Below are 24,974 nucleotides of genomic sequence, written 5' to 3'. Positions count from 1 at the left end.
AAGACGAGTTGCATTACAGCATTATAGACTAGGAATTAAGGAGCTGACAGTTCGAATCATAAATGGTACCAGAATGAGATTTTCACTCTGCAGCGGAGTGTGCGCTGATACGAAATTTCCTGTCAGATTAAAACTGTGTGCCGGACCGAGATTCGAACTCGGGACCTTTGTCTCCCGCGGGCAAGTGCTCTACCAACTAAGCTACCCAAGAACGACTCACGCCACGTCTTCACAGCCTTACTTCCGCCAGTACATCGTCTCCTACCTTCCAAACTTTACAGAAGCTCTCCTGCTAACCTAGCAGGACTAGCACTCCTGAAAGAAAGGATATTGCGGAGACATGGCTTAGCCACAGCCTGGGGGATGTTTAATGAATGCGATTTTCACTCTGCAACGGAGTGTGCACTGATATGAAACTTCCCGGCAGGTAAAGGTCCCGAGTTCGAGTCTCGGCCCGACACACAGTTTTAATCTGCCAGGAAGTTTCATAAATGGTAGTTCGCAAAAGTAAAGATATCGTGCTGAAAGCTAATTGAACTTCACAAGCTTAATTTATAACTAGGATCTACTTACATCCATTTCTGTTTGTAAGTAAATGCTTTTCACGCTTTCTACGAATGGTGGAAGAAAAATTCAAGTTCACTGCTGAAAATATAGCTTGTAGCTAAATTAAGTTGCAGTATTTTGTTATCATTGTTTTCTTTAGAGCAAGAGTAATTAAATGAATTCTTGTGAAAAGAAATGTAAAAACTAAAAGGTTTTCTAGAGTGTCGTTACTCTCAGCATAATCTCAGCATAAAAGCCTCCACAGAAGTGCGAAAGGTCTGACAGTATAATCAAATTTGACGGTTTGTTAATAGCTTTTGTGAAGCATGTTGCCTCATAATGTCTAGTGTCGGATTTCATGCGACCAGAGTTAGAGCTTTAACTTTTCCCTTGCTGACCTTTGTCGGAGGCGTCGTCCAGATCTGGCGAGTGGAGGCTGCTGGCGTCCGGAGGCGTCTTCGCCTTGAGGGGAGCTGCGCATGCGCCGTAGCTGGGTCGGCGGGGCGCCGGGGGTACGCCTGCCGCGCTCGGCACCTGCAACAAGCGCAACCGTTTCCATGGCAACGTAGGTGCTGCGAAGCAACATGTTACCAACACATCGCTCATACAGGCAGTAAACCTGTTATGTGTCTGCTATATCAGATGACTAGAAAAGGTATAAGACACGCCGTCGTTGAAGAAACAGTTCCACGTAACTGATTTTTCCTAGTACCCAAATTTGGCTAAGTTTCGTACTTGAGCCGCTGCACCTGCTGTTCTGGCGGCAGTGACGACCTTTCAGTTACATATAATGAAAATGCAGCTCAAGAAATACCGTGTAAGACGAATAAGGTAAAAACAAACTTCTGCATAACTGTAAAAGAAACACATACCACGTAACTGGAGCGTTAGAAGTTCGGGTTGTTTGCAGTTTGCAGGCTACAGTGCTCGAAGACTGCAGGCGACTTGTGCAGTGAGCAGCAGCTTCTAATCCATCTCAGAAGTAGATATCAAACCATACGTTGCTTTGAAGCGAGCAACGATTTCTTTCTCGGATAAAACAACATTTTGTGAACAACTGTCGATTAACGCCAACTGGAACTTTGACTCGTGAATGCCTTTCCAACTCGGACAGATATGAAACAAGCAGTGAAAATGTGCTGTGTTTGAAAGCGCTTTTACATTTAGGCATTAAATCTACACAGTGTCAGTTACGCGGTATAGTTACTTCGACTGTACAAAGCACATTGTTGCTGGTACGAGCATAATATCAGAGCCTGACTACGAGTAACAAATACTATTTTCCATTTCACCAAACGCATCAGCGTTGAAGACGACACTGTAGTCAACGGATTCTCCTACTGTGGAATTAACACTACATACACTGTTCGAAGCAAAGATGGTAACAGGAGTAAATTAGCATTCGCGATGATGGCTTTCTTCATTAAAACAGATCTACTGGTAATGAGATATTAGTGTGAAAATGAGAAATAATTTCCTGGAAGCGTATGTCTGGCGTATAACAGTGAAACAAGCTCCACAGGAAGTACAAGGAATTATTATCACAAGATGGGAAGAAACAGACAGCAACAAACCAACCGAAACTCTGCTACGCTTGTGGAAGCAACAGCGCCCAAGTGTCTTATACTGTAGGATCACCGATGTGCCATTAACTGCAGTTAATTATAACGAATCGTACCAAGAACGACCTGGTTTTGATTCATCTTCAATGCGCCACTAAATTGAAACATTATACTTTCTTAACATGCAATTTATAATACGAAAACAACAAAATAGTACTATTCTTTAACCACCAATATGACATTTCCTGTCATTTTTTTTACAGCAAAATGTACCAACAACGACTCGTTTACAAGATATCTTCAATGTGCCGCCGCTTTGAAGAAGCGTATGTTCATATGACGAAAGTCCACCAAATACGGGCTTCAACTCATTAAGACGAAACTCAGTATGGCGTTTCCTAAGTTCTGCCTGTGTCGTATACATGATGTACGAGGCCTGCGAGAAACACAATGGACTTCTTACGAAGGGTAATTAATCTAACCCACCAAATAAAAAAAAATTACGAAAGGAAACGCTAGTAAAGTTGTAATAAATCTTTATTGAAATCTGATCACTAAAGCTTTTAAATTCTTTACTGTTCACGTGTGCTAACTGTGAATTGCCGCTACTCTTAACTTTAGATGAAAATGAGGTACATTGTTTTGTAAATATCGTTTCTTTTCTTTGCAGAAATTTTATTTCACTTCTTGATGTTTTTGTTTACGTTCGCTATAAGCGGGAAATCCGGGTTCGAGTCCCGGTCCAGCACAAATTTTCGTACCTAAGACTAATGATGCCAAGATATTGAGGATAAACGAATTTATTTCTAATTTACATATGTATGATAGTAACCCACATTAAAATTTAATTTATACAATGTTTTGAATTAGCCAAGCCCCATAAATCCACTGTAACATGTTACGCAATGAGAATCACATTTCTTTAATAAATTGCGATTGATAAGTGTCGCAAGGAACATTCTGTCATGCTTTGTCTTTAATGTGATATCTGCTCCAGCTTTTACATTAAGTTACTGTTGGTGTGGAATGTCTTCATCATTTTCTTCCGGTACATCAATAAATCGCTATCGCTAATTTGAGAAATGTGGGTCTATTTAAACGATCAGTTCAGTACACAGCTGCAGACTACGTGCAAGTAATGCTGACAGGCAGCGCGCTCAAATAAATTTTCTGCATACTGCAGACAATTTCAGCATGTCAGCTACGTTTAGTTCACAACACCACATCAGCTAAAATGAACTGAACGTTAAGTACCCAAACACCAAATTTTGCACTGCAAACACTTGAAATTTTATGGTACAGACTATTAGCAAATTAATTAAGGCAATAACTATGATACGTACCGAAGAAGTTCACAATTCATCATCTAACAGTGACATGAAACCGTAAGATACGAAAAAAATCAATTCTGTGCGCCCATTAGTTTCCTCACAATCGTATTAGAAGTATTACGTAAGGTCGTGAAGAAAATCCGCAAATTCGAAAGAATTCGTTTTTAATTTCTCAAAGGAAATCGAGAACCCCTACCGAAAAATTTGCTGTAATAGTTGATGAACCTCTGAATCATTTAAAAAACAGTGTTGTTACGATTTAATGAGATATTATTGTTTACAGCACGAAAACCAGAAAGCTAGATTTTGACGAGTACTGCCATCTGACGCTTAGTGTGAACCACTCGTCACTCCCCTGTGTGACTTTCTTTCCCATTAGTGTTCATTATGTATTTTTAACTTTAACGGTATATCAAAGAGCTGTTTATCTGTAGCCAAGCCAAGCCGCTAAAATACACAATTAATGAAATAAACAAAACGTAATCTTTTGCCTTTGACTTCAGGGGTGGTCTGTTACTCGGTTTCAGTACTGCCGACTTTACGCATGGTCACAAAATTTTGGCTCATAGATTGCAGCCGAGTTCCCGTTCTCTATTCTGTGGCTGCACTGTTTAGCAGCCACGCCCGAATAACGCCTCTACATGGACACATCTCTTACCTAGTAGGTACTAACTGTTCGAAAAACATCGTTTGATATCACTAGATACAAAGCCGTTGACTGTCATTACGTAAATTCGTTACGGAAATATTCGAAATGATTGTTGATGTCTTTTAATATATTTTTTGGGGTGGCTCCGCCTCAGAGCGTGTAACTACAAACTGCGCCAGATGTGAGAAGAAACCAGATATGTACATTTTACCTAAGGGGAGTTCAATTAAATACCGAAGTATTATGAAATATGATTGTATTGCTTAGTTAGAAATAATTGCAAAATAATTGACAATATTAATTTTAAGCAGACTTGGCAAAATGCCATAGGGAAAGACAGTGACTTCCAGTAAATTTTTATTGTAGTTTTGCTATGTGTGTGTGTGTGTGTGTGTGTGTGTGTGTGTGTGTGTGTGCGTGTGTGTGAATTTTACTGTATGGCTGCTCAATGGCATGGTTAACGGTGCCCATACTAAAAATAATTGGGAAAGAATAAGATTAAAATGGCTAAAGTTTCCTCGAACAATGAGGAGTAAATATACAGAAACACACTCACTTCCTCTGAGCTTCACGCATGCTCAGACTAACAAGCACCCTATCTCATTTAGTGAAATGCACTAAAATTGTAATAAAAACACAAAGCACTACAAGAGAAGAGCTAAAAAGTAGTTGCTATAACATAATAATAAGTTGAAACTAGAAACGATGCCATTTGAGTAACCTGATGTTAAAATATACAGTAAAAATAAATTATAAGTGGCAGGAGATCTTTACAACTGTTCAACAGTACTTTAATTTTACATGTTGTTTCAGGTGTCGAATACATGAATACAAATATACACCCCTGGAAATGGAAAAAAGAACACATTGACACCTGTGTGTCAGACCCACCATACTTGCTCCGGACACTGCGAGAGGGCTGTACAAGCAATGATCACACGCACGGCACAGCGGACACACCAGGAACCGCGGTGTTGGCCGTCGAATGGCGCTAGCTGCGCAGCATTTGTGCACCGCCGCCGTCAGTGTCAGCCAGTTTGCCGTGGCATACGGAGCTCCATCGCAGTCTTTAACACTGGTAGCATTCCGCGACAGCGTGGACGTGAACCGTATGTGCAGTTGACGGACTTTGAGCGAGGGCGTATAGTGGGCATGCGGGAGGCCGGATGGACGTATCGCCGAATTGCTCAACACGTGGGGCGTGAGGTCTCCACAGTACATCGATGTTGTCGCCAGTGGTCGGCGGAAGGTGCACGTGCCCGTCGACCTGGGACCGGACCGCAGCGACGCACGGATGCACGCCAAGACCGTAGGATCCTACGCAGTGCCGTAGGGGACCGCACCGCCACTTCCCAGCAAATTAGGGACACTGTTGCTCCTGGGGTAACGGCGAGGACCATTCGCAACTGTCTCCATGAAGCTGGGCTGCGGTCCCGCACACCGTTAGGCCGTCTTCCGCTCACGCCCCAACATCGTGCAGCCCGCCTCCAGTGGCGTCGTGACAGGCGTGAATGGAGGGACGAATGGAGACGTGTCGTCTTCAGCGATGAGAGTCGCTTCTGCCTTGGTGCCAATGATGGTCGTATGCGTGTTTGGCGCCGTGCAGGTGAGCGCCACAATCAGGACTGCATACGACCGAGGCACACAGGGCCAACACCCGGCATCATGGTGTGGGGAGCGATCTCCTACACTGGCCGTACACCTCTGGTGATCGTCGAGGGGACACTGAATAGTGCACGGTACATCCAAACCGTCATCGAACCCATCGTTCTACCATTCCTAGACCGGCAAGGGAACTTGCTGTTCCAACAGGACAATGCACGTACGCATGTATCCCGTGCCACCCAACGTGCTCTAGAAGGTGTAAGTCAACTACCCTGGCCAGCAAGATCTCCGGATCTGTCCCCCATTGAGCATGTTTGGGACTGGATGAAGCGTCGTCTCACGCGGTCTGCACGTCCAGCACGAACGCTGGTCCAACTGAGGGGCCAGGTGGAAATGGCTTGGCAAGCCGTTCCACAGGACTACATCCAGCATCTCTACGATCGTCTCCATGGGAGAATAGCAGCCTGCATTGCTGCGAAAGGTGGATATGCACTGTACTAGTGCCGACATTGTGCATGCTCTGAGGCCTGTGTCTATGTGCCTGTGGTTCTGTCAGTGTGATTGTGTGATGTATCTGACCCCAGGAATGTGTCAATAAAGTTTCCCCTTCCTGGGACAATGAATTCACGGTGTTCTTATTTCAATTTACAGGAGTGTATTAAGAACATTACTAATCTAAGGCCTTGAAGACTTTGTAGATGTTTATGGTCCTAGTTCTGTATTTTTTGTATTTATGATTTTCAGTCTTTTTGAGAAAAGAGAAATATCCCAAGGGACATTAATGATATACGACGGTTGTGCGGAAAGTAAGGAACGATAGGTAGCGAAATGGAAACCACAATGAAAATCAGAGCTGTTTTCTTTGCACATTTAGCTACACCTTCCAGGTACTTCTCTACATAGCCGCCGCTCCGACTTAGACATTTGTCGGAGCGTTATACCAAATTTCCAACACCATCGTCATAGAAGGCAGCAACCTGTGCTTTCCGATAACTCTCTACGCTGGTCTATAGCAAGTAGCCTGCGCCCAAGTGTCGTCTTCGTATCCAGCGTTTCATGTGAACAGAGATGATACTCAGTACGATACAATTAGGGCTGTGTTGTGGGTGAACACTTCCCATCGAAAAGGATGCATGAGCGTCTACACCGCCCTTGCACAGTGCGATTGAAAATAGCCATCAAGAAGGAAGTGCGTGGCAGTAGTGTTAGGTGGGCTGCAATCATTAAGGCGAAGACTCTCAGCGGGACCTTCTACTTGGAGGGAGACATCGTTGTTCTAGGCACCTTTACTTAGTCACAGTGCGCTCACAACTGAAAAGAGAGTCTTGATGTGATCGAGACATACTAGAGACACTGTCCAAAACATCTATGAAAATACTCGTCCGATTCAAACAGTGATTTCACTTTCTTAATACCCAAAAAATGGTTCAAGTGGCTCTGAGCACTGTGGGACTTAACAGCTGATGTCATCAGTCCCCTAGAACTTAGAACTACTTAAACCTAACTAACCTAAGGACATCACACACATCCATGCCCGAGGCAGGACTCGAACCCGTGACCATAGCGGTAGCTCGGTTCCAGACTGAAGCGCCTAGAACCACTCGGCCACACCGGCCGGCTCCTAATAGCCCTCGTGTATAGTAAGAATCCCTCACACTCGACCTTCAGCCCAGCACAGAAGGCACAACTGTGTTGTAACAGAAAATTGAAGTCCTACATTATTAACGTCAGTATGTTAGAATGTTGAAACATGATTTCTGTTCGTAATTTAAGACAATTTTGGAGGCTGAAAATATGATGTGTAGGAACAATGATGATTATCGCAAAGTATCATCGTGTGGAATCCGGCGTATCTGTTCGCCCACCAAACCTGGGAAGCAATGGATACCGTCGCCCAGATAGATGATGTGTTCCTTAACTTTGACAAGACATTCAATAAGATTTTGCACTGCCGCTTAATGAACAAAATACAAACATAAAGAATATTATAACAGTAATATAAAAGGTCTAAATAGTTTCTAGCAAACGGAGAATAATCCTCAGACGTAACATATGCCTACTGCGGCCCCCAAGGGTCCGTTAGAAGATGTGTAAATGACCTAGTGGATAGCACTGATAGTCTTCCTGGATGATTGTGTTGTACACAATACAGCAAAATGTCGAAACACCTTCAGAGGACTATAAACAGGCAGAAATACCAGTTATTGTATTATTACACCAATTGGCGTAATGTTGCTTGTATGGCTGCAAAATTGCGTAACAACCACTGGAGGCAGTCACATCCATTAAATATCTGCTTAACGAGTGGTTTAAAGAGGAAAGACTATATAAAACTAATCGCTGATGAGCCACATGAAAGAATTCTCAGAAAGTGTAGCCCACTCACAATGGTGGTACCTTATATAATAGGCGTTAAATAGATGTTTGAATGTCTCCCTACAGTCTGGGGTCCATATCAGATAGGATGAAGAGAGGACATCCGAAGAACAGCCATTGTTCCTGCAAAATAATCTTCACTTAGCTGACGCTGCCGGCGAGTTGGCGACGTCCGCGTCGTTAGTGCATGATCCTTGAGCGTGCATTCCTATAATTAGTGTCGTCTTGCTGGTATCTTTGATTGTGAGTGCCTTTTGGGAATAATAGGAAAACTCGATGCCCGTAGAATTAATTCCATTATGCGTATCTCCATGCAACGACGATTATGAGACATGTTTCTTTTCATTAGCGCAAGACGTAACCCGACGTCATAGTGTTTGTTTGACAGCTTAGCCACAGCTTTCAGGTTTGAGTTTTACTGTTAGATGGCTGCGCGGCAGTTTTCACAGTATATCCGTCCACCGGAAGTTAATTGTACCGTGAATAATTAATCCGCCGTTTATAGCAAACAATCGAGGCCGTACACAATTGTATTGTCTATGTAATCACTTCAATTACGCGGCAGTCAGCACCCCATACATGGGTGTTCACAGTTTAAGTGCTTTGCCGGCCGCAGTGGCCGTGCAGTTCTAGGCGTTACAGTCTGGAACCGAGCGACCGCTACGGTCGCAGGTTCGAATCCTGCCTCGGGCTTGGATGTGTGTGATGTCCTTAGGTTGGTTAGGTTTAATTAGTTCTGAGTTCTAGGGGACTGATGACCTCAGAAGTTAAGCCGAATAGTGCTCATAGCCATTTGAACCATTTTTTAAGTGCTTTGTGTCAACATGCGACAAGAATAGTTGTTACTGTATTTTGTGTTTGGTTTCACAGTTTGTGGTACGCAGTAAGTATTCCGTACTACCTACAGTCGAAAACGATATATTAACTGCGTGCACCAGTGTGCACATAAAAGTTTTAAGCATAATGAGACAAACTGCGTTTGCGGCTAATGAGCAACGGGGCACGTTAAATTACTAAATTTTTAATCGGTGTACTCGTCGATATCACAAATGTAGCACTATTCAAACACCGATATTTTTCACAGGTCAGGAACACACGCGTGGCATGGAATCACCTTCACTCTCTATGTTCCCCCTGCTCTAGGATTTTTGTTGGTTCCTTCCTCTGTCGATCTGTCGTTATAACTTCACACTGTTCGTACTTCCCTCTTCACATAAAACTTTCGGAGACACTAACAAGGGAACCTCTCCATCGCACCACCCTCAGAGTGGATAGGTCTTGAAAAACTGAACACAGATCAATCGAGAAAACAGGAAGAAGTTGTGTGGAACTGTGAAATAAATAAGCAAAATATACCAACTGAGTAGTCTATGTGCAACATAGCAAACATGAAGTAGAGTACGAGTCCAAGAGGGCCGTGGTCTCGTGGTTAGCGTGAGCAGCTACGGAACGAGATGTCCTTGGTTCAAATCTTCCCTCGGATGTGAAGTTTAATTTTTTATTTTCAGACAGTTATTATCTGTCCGTCCGTCCGTTCGATGCGAGGTAACTGCGTCGTAGTATGGAGACGTTACACCTAAACAAACATCGAAATACACGACGGTCTACACGCGGAAATATTTGAAAACGTTAAAAACATATTTTTGACAGAGCACAGGGAAAACTATGAGACTGTGAGACTGTTGCATTCATTTGTTGCAGTTGATGTGACAAACTCTTACGTTTTCATCACTTTTTAGGGAGTGATTATCACATCCACAAGAAAACCTAAATCGGGCAAGGTAGAAGAATCTTTTTACCCATTCGCCAAGTGTACAAGTTAGGTAGGTCGACAACATATTCCTGTCATGTGATGCACATGCCGTCACGAGTGTCGTATAGCATATATCAGACGTGTTGTCCTGTGGAGGAATCGGTTGACCTATGACCTTGCGATCAAATGTTTTCGGTTCCCATTGGGAAGACACGTGCTTTCGTCTACTAATCGCACGGTTTTGCGGTGCGGTCGCAAAATACAGACACAAAACTTATTACAGTGAACAGAGACGTCAATGAACGAACCTACAGATCATAACTTTGCGAAAATGAATTTAGTAAACTACTCATTGGAGGGAAGACTTGAACCAAAGACCTCTAGTTCTGCAGCTGCTCACGCTAACCACGGGACCACGGCGCTCCTGAGTTAACAGAGTCCTTGATGTTGCCTATCTTGCGCATGGAGTACTCAGTTTGTATATTTTGGTTATTCTTTTCATAGTTCCACACAACTTGTTCCAGTTTTCTCGATTGACCTGTGTTCAGTTTTTCAAGGCCTTTCCACTGTGCCAACTTATAAGTAAATCTGAGGGGGTCAGATGGTGATATTCCCTTGTGAGTAGATCGATTTACATTGAAACACAAAACCTCAATTTTATATTACTCTGTCTGCACAAAATGAAACCAAATAACATGTTAACAAGAAAGCGTACAGTATCATAATAAATGAAAATGACTATCGTATTCATAACAGACATATTAAGTAAATAAAAATATAAATTAAAGAAATCAAATGTATTTACAGTTGCGAGTATGATCCACTTCCAGCTGTATAATGGAACGACGACAATTCCGTATTTATCGGCCGATACCGGACACGTGATTTGCAAACAAAATATCTCCCCTCTACGGTAATACCATTAATGTCCTTGATTTTTGTCGCTTCCTTCATGAACGACATTTTGCACTTTCCCACAATCCCAGATATGGACAATATTTTCTGATTTTCTTCGTAGTTGCTTCTTATCCCATCCCTGAGTTACGGTATTACTGCAATGAGAAGCTGACCCACTCCTTTCCTAGTACCGGTTATTCTTTGACCATTGGAATGTTCTTCTCCGAGAAACTATACCCCACTGAGTGTAGCGAATTGACACGTCCTGCTCCTCGCAATGTCGGTTTCTCGTTGTACTTGCTGCTGTTTTTTTCTTTATTTTTAAATTATCTTTATGTAATTAATTTGCTTTGTATGCCTACTGCTGTTTCTCTATGCTTTCCTTGGTGTCTTGGAGAGGGAATGGGACGTGGTTCTCAGGCCTCGGGTTGTAACACCTGCCCGTTTTGCCCCCGCCCTCCCTTTAGGCGTTGGCATTAGACTATCAATCTGCTGGTCCGTGTTCGCACCTTGGTTGAGGATTTTTTCATTCAATATTTTTGTCGGTGTATCTGATAATCGGAATACTTTTCTTTGAATTTTTTAATGTTAAAAATTGGGAGGTGTGATTAATAATTAAAATAGTACATTACATTGCACTGAAAGATATTTTTATCGTGATACACAGTACAAAAATAGAAGCAGTTAGGGCGACCAGTCACGTACAGCGGGAAATCAGAGTTCGAGTCCCGGAGCTGTTCAAACTTTCGTTGTTGTCATTCCACTATACAGCTAGATGTTGTTCATATTCGCAAGTGCGAACACATCTTACGTCTCTCATGGCAGTTATAGTCCACGCAGTGCTTTTTGCATTGAACATACATGCATGTCAGAAGGAATACCGGATAGTATTTGTTCACAATACAGACACTGCAACCTCATATTTACAGAAATTTAATTGTACCACTAGTTACATTTAGAAAATCACCTTCTCAGCGAATGATGAAAATAAAACTGGAAATAAGTACAAGAAAAATAGGAAACAATAAAAGAATCTATACCTATTCGTAGTGTTATCATCACACGCTACACATGTATGTATGTTTGATAGCGGAACAAACACTTAGTAGCAGTTACTTCTGTAAAATATCTGGGAGTATGCGTGCGGAACGACTTGAAGTGCAACGATCATATAAAATTATTTGTTGGTAAGGCGGGTGCCAGGTTGAGATTCATTGGGAGAGTCCTTAGAAAATGTAGTCCACCAACAAAGGAGGTTGCTTACAAAACACTCGTTCGACCTATACTTGAGTTTTGCTCATCAGTCTGGTATTCGCAGCAGGTCGGGTTGACAGAGGAGATAGAGAAGATCCAAAGGAGAGCGGCGTTTTTCGTCACAGGGTTATTTGGTAAGCGTGACAGCGTTACGGAAATGTTTAGCAAACTGAAGTGGCAGACTCTACAAGAGAGGCGCTCTGCATCGCGGTGTACCTTGCTCGCCAGGTTTCGAGAGGGTGCGTTTCTGGATGAGGTATCGAATATACTGCTTCCCCCTACTTATACCTCCCGAGGAGATCACGAATGTAAAATTAGAGAGATTCGAGCGCTCACGGAGCCTTTACGGCAGTCGTTCTTCCCGCGAAACATGGCGGGAGAATGGCGTATTGTATCACAGACGTCCACAATACGAGCACGAAGAGTCTCTACATTTGGTACCGGGATTGCGTAGACAAGAACTTTCAAATGCCCCCATAAATGAAAGTCAAGAGGGTTGAAGTCAGGAGAGCGTGGAGACCATGGAATTGGTCCGCCTCTACCAATCCATCGGTCACCGAATTTGTTGTTGAGAAGCGTACGAACACTTGGACTGAAATGTGCAGGAGCTCCATCGTGCATGAACCACATGTTGTGTGGTAATTGTAAAGGCACATGTTCTAGCAGCACAGGTAGAGTATCCCGTACGAAATCATGATAACGTGCTCCATTGAGGGTAGGTGGAACAACACTAAAATGAGCTCTAACATGGTAATTAAGCGTTTCCGGACACATGTCCACATAACATCTTTTCCTTATTTGTGTGTGAGAAATGTTTCCTGAAAGTTTGGCCGTACCTTTTTGTAAAACCCTGTATATTACGTTCAATCTCACATAATTCTTGATAACCTGCCGTTGTAGCAGCAGTAACCGAACTAACAACTGTTGTATTATATAGGCGTTGCCGACCGTAACGCCGTATTCTGCCTGCTTTCATATCACTGTATTTGAATACGCATTCCTATATTAGTTTATTTGGCGCTTCAGTGTAGATAAGATCATCAGCGATAAATCTTAGGTTACTATTAATAGTGCCTAATATGTCAATAATACGGATCAAAAATAGAAAAGCTGCCAATACTCTATAGTGAAGCACGGCAGACGACACGTTTACGTAGCTCTCCAACCAAAATAAAACTTTGCAACCCCCTACAAAGAAATCATCAGTTCACTCATTAATATTGCTTCATACCCCACACAATCGCACCTCTTCAATACCCGTCGGTGTGATGTGAAGTCAAATGTTTTTCGGAGGTCAAGAAATGCTGGTCGTATGCGATTGACTTGATCTGTGACTTACTGGATTTCATGTGTGAGGAAGGCGCTACTTGAGTTACATATAACCGATGTTTTCGGTATCAATGCTAGTTGAAATGTAGGATATCATTCTACATTTACATTTACATCTACCTATATACACTTGATACTGCGAGTTGGTGGATACCTAGTGTCATTACTAGTTATTTCCACTCACAAACAGAGCGAAGAAGAAACGACAGCTTTATCTTACCTTCGTGGAACGTTGGCGGCAATAGAATCGTTCCAGTTAGCTTCAAATGCAGGTTCTCCAAACATTTTCAATAGCCAGAATTTTCAATAGTGTTCGGAGAAAAAGACGTCGTCTTCCATCCAAGGATTTCCATTTCCTTTCACGAACCACCAACTCTGTAAGAGTCGCGCGCTGATAGAACCTTTTGGTAACAAATTTACACCGCCTCTCAATTGCTTTAGTCCGACCAGATGGGGATTCCAAATACACGAGCAGTACTCAAGAATGGGCCTGACTAGTGTTCAATACTTGGTCTCCTTTACAGAGGATTCACAATTTACTCCTCCAACACAATATCCGGAAAACATGTTCAGATGTATTTCACTATACTGCCTGTCCGTACTACCTGCAGTGTATCAGTATACGTTCCTGTTTACACTCGGTGAAAGTCATCCAACTAATATTGCATGAATTGGGTATTTCCTCGCTACTGAATGTGGACTTCCTTTGAGAAATTCTAAAACTGTCACTGCGCAATCGGGTGGTCTGTAAAAACATCCGATAAATGTGTTCGAGATGTCTAATTACATTTAAACATGACACATGAATTTTTGTCTATATCGAATTTCCTGTTCCATTTCTCCGGGGTGTTTTGCTAGGCACCCAAGCAGGATTGGCCACCTAATCTTGCTGTGAAATTAGTTGGCGCGCATTAGTTGTTTGTTACCTATAGCAAAATGTTTCCCAATCTCCTAGGAGCTACACAGTAACGTTCATCTGTGTTGGATGGTGGTCTTTGAGATCGTACTGACACGACGTCGCAAGGCACTGTTGGCTGCGAGAGCCCAAGGGACAGGTTCAACCACCTAGTAGCAAAGGGTGTTTCTTCCTCTTCACACAATGGTCTTTTTCCGGGCTGATATATTAGATTTGTGTCATACGATGTATTTGGTGCGTATAGACTTGTCTATGGGTAGTGTCTTTGACTATCAGTCAAAATGTTCCGGGTTCTGAGATCGAAACCAGTTGTGTGCTTAAATTATAGAATAAAAATCGTTAGCAATGGTGGCCTAAGACGTCCGGCATACGAAGTCATCATCGCTCAGACACTGGCATTATCAAAGAGGGCAGAGGAAAGGATAGTGTTCAGGACATTCTCTTGGCCATGGGCTGGAAAGAAAGGGGAAGTAGCAATGATTAATGGCATTAGGATGAAGAAGGCAATGGTAACCACTGCATATTGTGTATGCCCTCGGCTTTTATTTTGTAATAGAAAATGTGTCATGCGTGTCCGCAGAAATTTTTCTAACAGAGGGCAAGATTTAAAGGTTGCCAGTGTTGATATGTCACTGTACATCTGAAAACTCGTCTTTTCTCATAAACTAGATTTGGTAAGAAATAGTCCAACACCACATTATTGTATGTCTCAAGAGTGATAGTTACCTACTTAGTATTTTTAAAGTATATTACTATGGTACCCAACTGGTAAGCATATTACACAAGATATGTAGAGTACAGGTTTTTATATTATTAATGTGAGCAAGGATGTCACCTTCTCGAGTCGACGATTTTAAATTAAGTACTTATACTATGAAATCGAGGGTATGCAAGGAGTCATAAAATAAAGCTGGAAATATTCGAAAAGTAATTAAATGTTAGGTTGAAATTGAAAATTAAAACTCTGAAACGGGGGAAAAAGCTGCCAGAGTGATTGAGAAAATCCTGCTCGATGTCAACGGAAGTTCCAGATAAATACCCCTCGACGGAGAAACACTGACTAAATTTTAAAACTTTACAAAAAGGCTTGGTCAACTTTGATGCCATGTATTAGGATTTGCAATAAAACTGTATACATTTTACATTCCTATTTTCTAGTGTGAACTGTCATAACTGAAGGAGTTTCGAAGCTACTTTTTATGGCTAGTAGTTAAAATGTAGACAGTCAAACGACAAGATGAATGTGGTAGACCTCCTGAAATGGCAGAAACAACTCCTGTCAACCTAGCACCGAGCACCTACCAATCCTCGTCGCTTAGGTTGTCGCATTACTGTGCAGCATGCCAAAAGGAACGCGGAATGTAGCTGTGTGATTGAATGTGACACTCTATTTCACCTATGAGCTTTCCGAGGCTCCTAGTCCTGAAGAGGACGTTTTCTAGATCTTAAGGGTGCATTCTCTCCTCCCTCCCTTACTGCGAGAAATGGTATTAGAATTTTTTGATTGATTTATTTCGAACCACACATAAAATATATAGCTGAAGCACCTACCAGTTGTTCTACAGATATTTCGGACATGGAAGGTGCTATCGAAATGTGGTTTCCGCATAATTTAATTCTTGGCAAGGGCTCGTATTTGCACATAGTACAAGTAGTATACAAGCTATCGTATTGTGAACATTGTAAACACAGGCAGTTGTTTGTTCCCTCTTGTTGCTTACATGGTAGTGACGTTACCTGTTCCAACATATAAACTGCAAGTATACATTAACGCTGCTTGTGGTTATTTTGAGCACAGGCTTTGAGAGTACATTGCTTCTTATTTGTCAGATCCCACAGATGTACTGTAGTCACCATTGGTTGTCTTTCATTTGCCCTAGGCAATGTCCCATATAACAACACGAGACATGTGGTGACTTATTAAACCTGTATAGCGCTGCACAAGCACCCATGTCTAGTTCACATTCGTTTGTCCTACCAGATGGAACAAAGACATGTTGGTGTTTCACATGTGCAGACTACGTTTTCTCGTGAACTACTTGCAATAGACTCCTGCAACAAACACCACTGGTATTCAAATTTAGTCTACTTTGATTGTGTACTGTCAATAGGCATTGTACCATTGAATTATTATTACCTTTCGTAAATAAATACACACGGGGAACCGATAAAACTCAGTGTACGGTCTGCAAGCCGGATCCCTGCCAACTATTCCAGTCTGTGAATTTCGCATATCAGTTCCACCTTCCATTCAAGAAATATTTGAGCTGCAAGTTTTATGTGATTCACAATCTACATGTGCAGACCCACAGTATAACATGGCTTTGATCCTTTGGAGTGTAATTAATAGTTTTGGTCGTGTAGAACTGAATGTAGAATCAGTAAGCCATCACGCATTCTCTTGTCCACAGACAGAACTGAATATAGAATCAGTAAGTCATCACATGTTAGTCTTGTCCACAGACAAATGATAAACTACAGTTGTGGTCTCATTGTGCAAGAAGTAGACGGATGACTGTCGTGTTCATTGCGGCCACGTTTATGGTGTGTTGGGAATCCATACGCCAGGAAGTAGAACTAGCTACTTTCTATAGTTCGGTGAGGGCTGACTGACGAAATGACAGAGAAAGATTGAAATCACTGTTTCGGCACTGTTCTGTAAACGTTTGGATCCAGCTTTTTGAGTGCAGAACACAGCCTAAACCTGCAGTTGCACGAGAGAGCCCTCACAATTTCCCACAGACTGATTGAAAACTAAGAAATCGTAAGATGTATAGCGATAACTAGCACAGCAGTATTTTCCCACGTGGGCTGCAGAATCAATGTACAATTTAGTGGAGTCGCAGACAGTAATTGCTATAAATTCTAAAGAACTATCTACTGAATAAAAGACTGTATCCAGAGTCAAGGAGGGAGTAACTTCCCCCTCATTCCTATGCGTCATGATGATTTCTCCGTTGGCAAAAGATTCCATATTAGTCCCCTATTTGGATCTCCTGGAGATAACTGAGAAAAAGAATGAATAACCAAATAAGGGATAAGGTTCTGCGAAACAAAACATGGAATGTAAGAGGTCTGAACGTAGTGCGAAATCTAGAAAACATGAAGAAACGCAAAAACTCAATGTAGATATGCTGGGGTCCGTGAAGACAAAGGTAGAGAAGATAAGTGTTTCTCATCAGTCGAGTATAACGTAATATCAACAGTAGAGAACATTACATAACAGGAGTATAACGTAAGTAGGGAAAAGAGAGAACTGCTTTCAACATTTCATTGATACGGCTGCTGTCATCAGATTTGACAGGAAACCAACACAGGAAACGAAAGTTCGCATATACTCGTACAGAGACATACATGATGTAGTCGAAAGCAGGAGATGAAGATAAAGTGTATGAGGATACTGAAAGGGTAATTCAGTATGTAAACGCAGATAAGAGTCTATAATATTGGAAGATAGGAACGTGGTTGTTTGGGAAGGGATAGGAGAAACGATTATGGGAGAATACGGGTATTGCAGTAGGAAAGAAAAAGAAGAAAGACTTCGAAGTTCGCTAATAAATGCAGATGGCAATAGCACACATGCTATTCAAGAATCACAAGAGCAGGGTGTATACTTGGAAGAAAACTGTAGACACAGGAAGAGTCCAGCCGTGTTATATCATGGTCCGACAGGGATTCAAATACCAGATTCTGAATTGTAAACTGTACCCAGAAGCAAATATAGGGTCAGATACAATTGAGTGGCGGTGACGAGTGGACTGAAGTTTAAGAGAACAGTACAGTAGAATCAGTGTAAAAGGAAGTCACATTCTCAAGAAATGAGAAATAATGAGGCGAGTTTGAAGATCATTAAGGATGTTGATAAGGTAGTACTAAAAACCATACTAGACAGTTCAGTTGAAAAGGAGCGGATATCTAAAAAAAAGGACAATCACGGATACTAGGCAGTCAGACATATGTACAAGGAAGGTAACTCCGACAAAACCTAGCGTAACAGCAGAAATACTATAATTGATCGACGAGCGGAGGAAGGTCGAACACGTTTAGGTAAAAACAAGAATACATCAATATAAACCAATCAATAATTTAATAAATAGTTAGTGCAGGGCAGACAAGGAGACGTAGATTCGGGCAACTTGTGAAGAATTTTGGTGTTTATACCACTGTGTCCGCAACTCTTTCCATCTACTCCTTCTCCTCTCTCGCTCTCTTTCCTCCCTCTCTCGACTACCACCCCCTACCTTTCTCTGTCCATCCCCCAATTCCGGGGTACTATGTCCATTTCCTCCCGCCCCTCTGTCCATCTCCTCTTGACCCTCTCGCTGATCATGAGCGTTGTTTATTGTTACTGCAAATTCGATTCTGAAGCAGTATTCAAATCAAAAACCGATAAACCATCAGTAGAACATTTGTGACTGTTAATAAAGTTTCATTGTTATATAGGCTATTTGCATATTATGTGTATAGCCTACGACCGTCCGGACGTTCATTAAGGTATTGTGTGAAATTTTAAGAAATCAATCAAGAAACTTCCCAGCTTTTTGATAATAACGTTTCCCCTTTATGTATCATATTTCTTACTACGCATATTAAAGGAATTTGCACATAAACACAAGCACGTATTCGAACACAACCTTGTGTCAAAATTTCTAAGCAGTCGGTGAAGAATTTTTGGAGATTTACAATTTTGTAGGAATGAGTATTTACACAATATTTATGTATATAGATGTAAATGCAGAAAATAATAACTCTCCGAAAGTTCTTCACCGACTGCTTTGAAATTTTTATGCAAAACAACATTCGAACACGAACGTGATTTCATATGCCTAGTGGAGCGCCACACACTACGTATTTGAAGAAGATACGTTGTTAGCAAACATATAATTAGCTTACTCAGAATCTTAAATATCAGAATTCACCGGTTCCTTTGAAATTTTCACACAACATTCCATTATAATATGTGCATTTGTTATGTATGGGAGCGGCGTATGGTAAATTGTGTATAGAAACAAAAATAGGGGATTGTAACAGAAGTAAATCATGGGTAAATTAGATTAGGAAGTGGGGCACATAAAGTAGTAGAGAAGTTCTGCTATTTGGGCAACAAAATAACAGATGATGACAGAAGTAGAGAGGATATAGAATGTAGACTGACAGTGGCTAGGAAGGCATTTCTGAAGAGGAGAAATTTGTTAACTTCGGTTATAGCTATAAATGTTAGGAAGTCTTTTCTGAAAATATTTGTATGGAGTGTAGCCACGTATGGAAGTGAAAATGGACAGTAGACAAGTTAGACATAAAGAGAACAGAAGCTTTCGAAATGTGGTGCTATAGAGGAATGTTGATTAGACCGGTAGATCACGTAACTAATGGGGAGATACTGAATAGAATTGGGGAGACCAGGAATTTGTGTCACAACCTGACCAAAAGAAGGGATTAGTTGATACGGCACATACCGAGACATCAAGGGATCACCAATTTAGTCCTGATGGGAAGTGTGGGGGGTAACAATCGTAGAGAAAGACCAAGAGATGAATACAATAAGCAGTTTCATAAAGATGTGGACGAAGAGGCTGGCACAGGATAGAGTAGCATGGAGAGATCTATCAAACCAGTCTTTGGACTGAAGACCACAACAACTTGTGTGCGTGTGTGTGTGTGTGTGTGTGTGTGTGTGTGTATGTGTCTAAACATTCATGGTGGTGTCTGTTTGTACTATATCGTGTCTCCCTACCACTTTCGCGCAACGACGCTCTGAGCGTGTTTTTTAGGGAATTAACTAGTTTGAACCTGGGACCTGTTGCTGGTAAGGAGACGCCAGACCACACATGACATGTAGAATTCAGAAGAGTTCAGTGAGACTAGCGATGATATAACCAAATACTAAATGATCTCAGCGTCAGCTCCACTGCACTCTCTGTAAAAGAATCTTAATACTAACTAAATTTAGTGCAAAGGGTTCAAGGCTTTCCTATTTTTAGTTAGCTGGTAAAATAACGTGGAAAAAGCAGTTAAGTTTACCATTGGAAATTTATTCTAATCACAAAACATCGTTTATAAATTGCTCTATTGATAAAAGGAAATGTTTTAATACAGGATGGTAAAAACCAACTGCGTTCAACAAAAATGTGAACGAATATTCCCTAAATGGGTTTCCAAGTTCTACAATCGATCGAAGGATGACCTATGCCATATCACATCTATAATCTAGGTTTAAATTAAGTTTCACAAAAGAGAAAACTATCAAAATGGTCTACAGTGACACTCAATTATCTTTAATTACTTATCTAACTTGTCGTAAATTACAGTGGCTGATGTAGCTTCTCAATAACTATATAAAAGAAAAATCATCGCGTTTCAGATCTTTTCTTCAAGTGGCGAATGTGAACACCATGAGTTTTAATTAACGATCGACACTAGTATTACGCAAAAAGGGGTTGTAACAGATGAGACTTCTGCAGTTCTGAGTGAAGCCTTATGCGCTCAAAAATGCGGCATCGCGTGCGTTCATTACCTTGTCGGTGTTTAGGCAGCGTCAGGGCGGCAGCGGCCGGCGCGGTAGCCATCCAGCTCGCCGTCTCGGAACCAACTCTCCTCTAACTTCTCCTTACTACAATTTACCGAAGTTAGTTTAAAAAAGCTATCTGGCTGTGTTTTCATCTGACCAATCAGGGTCTCAATGTTAACCTTACGCTCCGCCTACAAAAATTCTATCTATCCAATGGGAAACGTTATACTTTTCGTGGTGGGGCAATGTTTTTAAAGTTTGCAACGTAACAGAGACGCTCAAAAGTCTCACGCTCTATCTTTTAACATGGGCTGGGGAGTGATTCTAATGTAACAGACACGCGAAAAAGTCTCACGCTAAAACTTGCGGGTGGTAGTGGTTCTTTTTGTGTTATCGTAAGATCTATACTGCTTTTCTGGAGGGCTCTAGCTTTTAACATGGGCTGGGGGTTGTCCTTGACATACCTGAGACGCGAAAAAGCCTGACGCTAAAACGTGCGGGTTGTATAGTTGTACAGGTAGTCTCGCGGCGTGGGTGCCCAGCCCCTCTCTTTCCTAGCTTAACACGGTTCTGCTCTCTGCTTCTGTTCTCGTTTCTCCCCTCGGAACTGCGTCTGCCTCACGGTGGGAAGGTACGGCATGCATTTATGCATTCTTGTGTTAGTCTGTGGTATTACATTTGCTCACTCTTACTCGTATTACTTTGGTTAATTTAATGTCACGATTTATTCGGATCTATGTGACATACTACTGGATTTGCTTATCATGTCACGGTTTTCATGTAAGGTGTTGGATTTGCCTGACACCTTACATGTGGGTGGGTGTGGGTGTGTGTGTACGCGCAAAATGATAACGTAATACAAATAATAAATATAATTTTAACAGAATCTTCGGTCGGTTCTTGGTAGAACAACATTATAATAAATATACTTATATACCACTTGGCGCTGATGAAAGATATAGAAACACGCGCGTATTTGAATGCAAATTTTGTATCAAAATTTCAAAATTTAAAAAAATAACGAGATTTATGGTAATAAGTTAATATATATGTGACCTTTAGGAGCCAAGGGGTATAAGTGACCAATTTTTTTATTTTGGAGATAAATGTAGATTTCAGTAGATAAAGCAGACACAACTCTACGTGACAAATAGGTTCAAGCAACAAGTAGTCTGATGCTGACATGAATTTGGTAAACAGAAAGCCGCGAAGACAGTATAATTTTTTTTGGAAGTCAAAGGCTGTAAGTGAATTGTATCTCTTAACTACAAAGTGAATTCAAATTATTATAAACATCTCTTTGTTTTCCTGTCAGAGTCTTTAACAGAAGAAATTTAATTTAAAATTATTATATTGGTTCTTCGTGAGTTATTTCTGTTATTATATTTCCTACATAATTCGTTGATGTTATATATGTTTTTGAACTATAAAAAACAAGTTCACATCTGTGACAAATGTCTGGACTCTTGAGAGATTTATTTGTGCAGAAAATAATGTACCACTTGCTAAAGAGAGGCAACTACCTACTTGTCTTCAATTCAGGGCCCATGCTGGGTTTCCATACACCTTGCACTGATGCTTGTGTGGCGTGCGACAGTTTGTAGATTTTGATAGCTCATGGAGACCAAAAAATGTTCAGACACTGACTATTCAAGAGGTGTTAGACACAGACAGCTGGAGAAGCAAAAGACATGGCAAAAGAATGTTCAAAATTTGAGAGTTGGCAATTAGCATTATGCTTTGACCTACAGGAGACATTCGCGACACCTGCTCTTTCTTGAAGCCGAGCATCTTATGCAAGAAAGTTGTGAGCTTACAAATTTTGTAGATACGGTTTAGCCTCTGGAGTTGTAACAATGTACAGCTGCCATGAAGGTCAATCTGCTTGTGGATGCCAAGCAATTGCTTCCTTATTTTTACACTGTATAAGTAGATTTTCCAAGTCAGTTAAACACATCAAAGCTGTTAGTGAGAAGTTTGGGTCAAAATAAAAGTAAATACAATGTGGTGTTGTGGCATTACACTACCCAAAATACACATATTGAAACTGTATGGGGTGCAACCAAGATTTTAGTGTTATAAAGAAGGTTTCCAGAATAAATCCTTGGATTTTTGTACCTGATGTGTGGGCAATCTCAGTCCCATGGCCAGCAGGAAATATTAGGTAGCCCAGATGACTAACACTAGGTAGACTCTATCTACATCTACATCTACACCCATACTCCGCAATCCACGTGACGGTGTGTGGCGGAGGCTACCTCGAGTACCTCTATCGGTTCTCCCTTCTATTCTAGTCTCTTATTGTTCGTGGAAAGATGGATTGTCGGTATGCCTCTGTGTGGGCTCTAATCTCTCTGGTTTTATCCTCATGGTCTCTTCGCGACATATACGTAGGAGAGAGCAATATATTGCTTGACTCTTCGGTGAAGGTATGTTCTCGAAACTTCAACAAAAGCCCGTACCGAGCTACTGAGTGTCTCTCCTGCAGAGTCTTCCACTGGAGTTTATCTATCAACTCCGTAACGCTTTCACGATTACTGAATGATCCTGTAACGAAGCGCGCTGCTCTCCGTTGGATTTTCTGTATCTCTTCTATCAACCCTATCTGGAACGGATCCCATACTGCTTAGCAGTATTCAAGCAGCGGGCGAACAAGCGTACTGTAACCTACTTCCTTTGTTTTCGGATTGCATTTCCTTAGGATTCCTCCAATGAAACTCAGTCTGGCATCTGCTTTACCGACGATCAACTTTACATGATTATTCCATTTTAAATCACTCCTAATGCGTACTCACAGATAATTTATGGCATTAAGGGATCTTTCTTTCTATGTATTCGCAGCACATTACACTTGTCTACATTGAGACTAAATTGCCATTCCCTGCACCACGCTTCAATTCGCTGTAGATCCCCCTGCATTTCAGTACAATTTTCCATTCTTACAACCTCTCGATACACAACAGTATCACCCGCAAAAAGCCTCAGTGAACTTACGATGTCATCCACAAAGTCATTTATGTGTATTGTGAATAGCAACGGTCCTCCGACACTCCCCTGCGGCACACCTGAAATCACTCTTACTTCGGTAGACTTCTCTCCATTGAGAATGACATGCTACGTTCTGTTATCTAGGAACTCTTCAATCCAATCACACAAAGGCGTAAAGCTTTGTGTTGTGCAGTCATCAAGTATTGAAATCTGCAGCAATTTGCGGAAGGGTTGCACTTCTGTCACGTTGAATGATTCTCTTCAGGTGTTGATGGTCCTGTTCTTGCAGGACCTTTTTCAGGCCGCATCGATGTCACAGATTTGATGTTTTACCGGATTTCTGCTATTCACAGTACACTCATCAAATGGTGGTACGGGACAATCCTCACTTCATCGCAACCTCGGAGATTCTTTGTCCCATCAGTCGTTCGCCGACAATAACACCACATTCAAACTCACTTAAATCCTGATAACCTGCCATTTTATGAGCAGTAATCGATCTAACAACTGCACCAGACACTTGTGGTGTTATATAGGCGTTGCCGACCGCAGCGCTGTATTCTACCTGTTTACATATCTCTGTATTTCAATAGACATGCCTATACCAGTTTGTTTGGCACTTCAGTACAAAGGTATGCATGCTTAAATGCGGTATATTTGGGTAAATGTTGTACAAGTGTTGCGGATTCAATGTTACGTCGAAATATTAGCATCGCGAAGAAAGTAGTAAGGAAGTTACGCACAGTTATTTATTGTTCAGCTAATCCAAACTTTACATACTGTAGCCTCCTTACGAATCTTTAGCTAACAAATATAAATTGCATCGCTGTTTGCCTGCCTCTCTGTCTCCTGCTGTCCACCTGTTGAAACTTGCGACTTTCTTCGATTTTTAATGCCAGCGGTGATCTTCGTCTTTCTCCTGGACCTCACTCTAGAACAGTGATTTTTCGTATTTCCCCTTTTTTCGTGCCTTATGTCCTGCCCCACTCTATTTTAGAGGCTTTCCGATTTTCGAAAATATCCTCATCTCGTTTTATGTCTTCTCGTTCTCTACGATCCTGCTCGGACGTAAGAGTAAACTTCCCGTAGCTCTCAGAGCAGTTGGACATTTTCTCTGAAAGCACTCGTCTAAAGCCCAAGTTTCGCAACCATTTGTTAATATGTTAGTACAAGAACATCATACAGTTTGAAGAAACGTTTTTAATATATTGTCTTATAATATCTAGAAATTGTTGCGTTGCTTTCTTAAATACTTGCCCG

General features: G+C 41.5%; 1 protein-coding gene across 1 annotated transcript in view; it reads right to left on the bottom strand.

Moving 5' to 3' along the window:
- LOC126278918 (dipeptidase 1-like) overlaps positions 1 to 24,974 on the bottom strand; it is a 620,416-nt gene that overhangs the window by 463,080 nt on the left and 132,362 nt on the right. The window contains exon 3 of the mRNA XM_049979193.1: positions 945 to 1,080. Within this exon, the coding sequence (XP_049835150.1) occupies positions 945 to 1,080 (136 nt within the window). The remainder of the gene's footprint in view (positions 1 to 944; positions 1,081 to 24,974) is intronic.

This window comes from Schistocerca gregaria, chromosome 6 (assembly GCF_023897955.1).
Source record: "Schistocerca gregaria isolate iqSchGreg1 chromosome 6, iqSchGreg1.2, whole genome shotgun sequence".
Taxonomy (NCBI): domain Eukaryota; kingdom Metazoa; phylum Arthropoda; class Insecta; order Orthoptera; family Acrididae; genus Schistocerca; species Schistocerca gregaria.
Note: the sequence above shows the minus strand (reverse complement) of the source record. Positions and strands in the feature narration are given on the sequence as shown.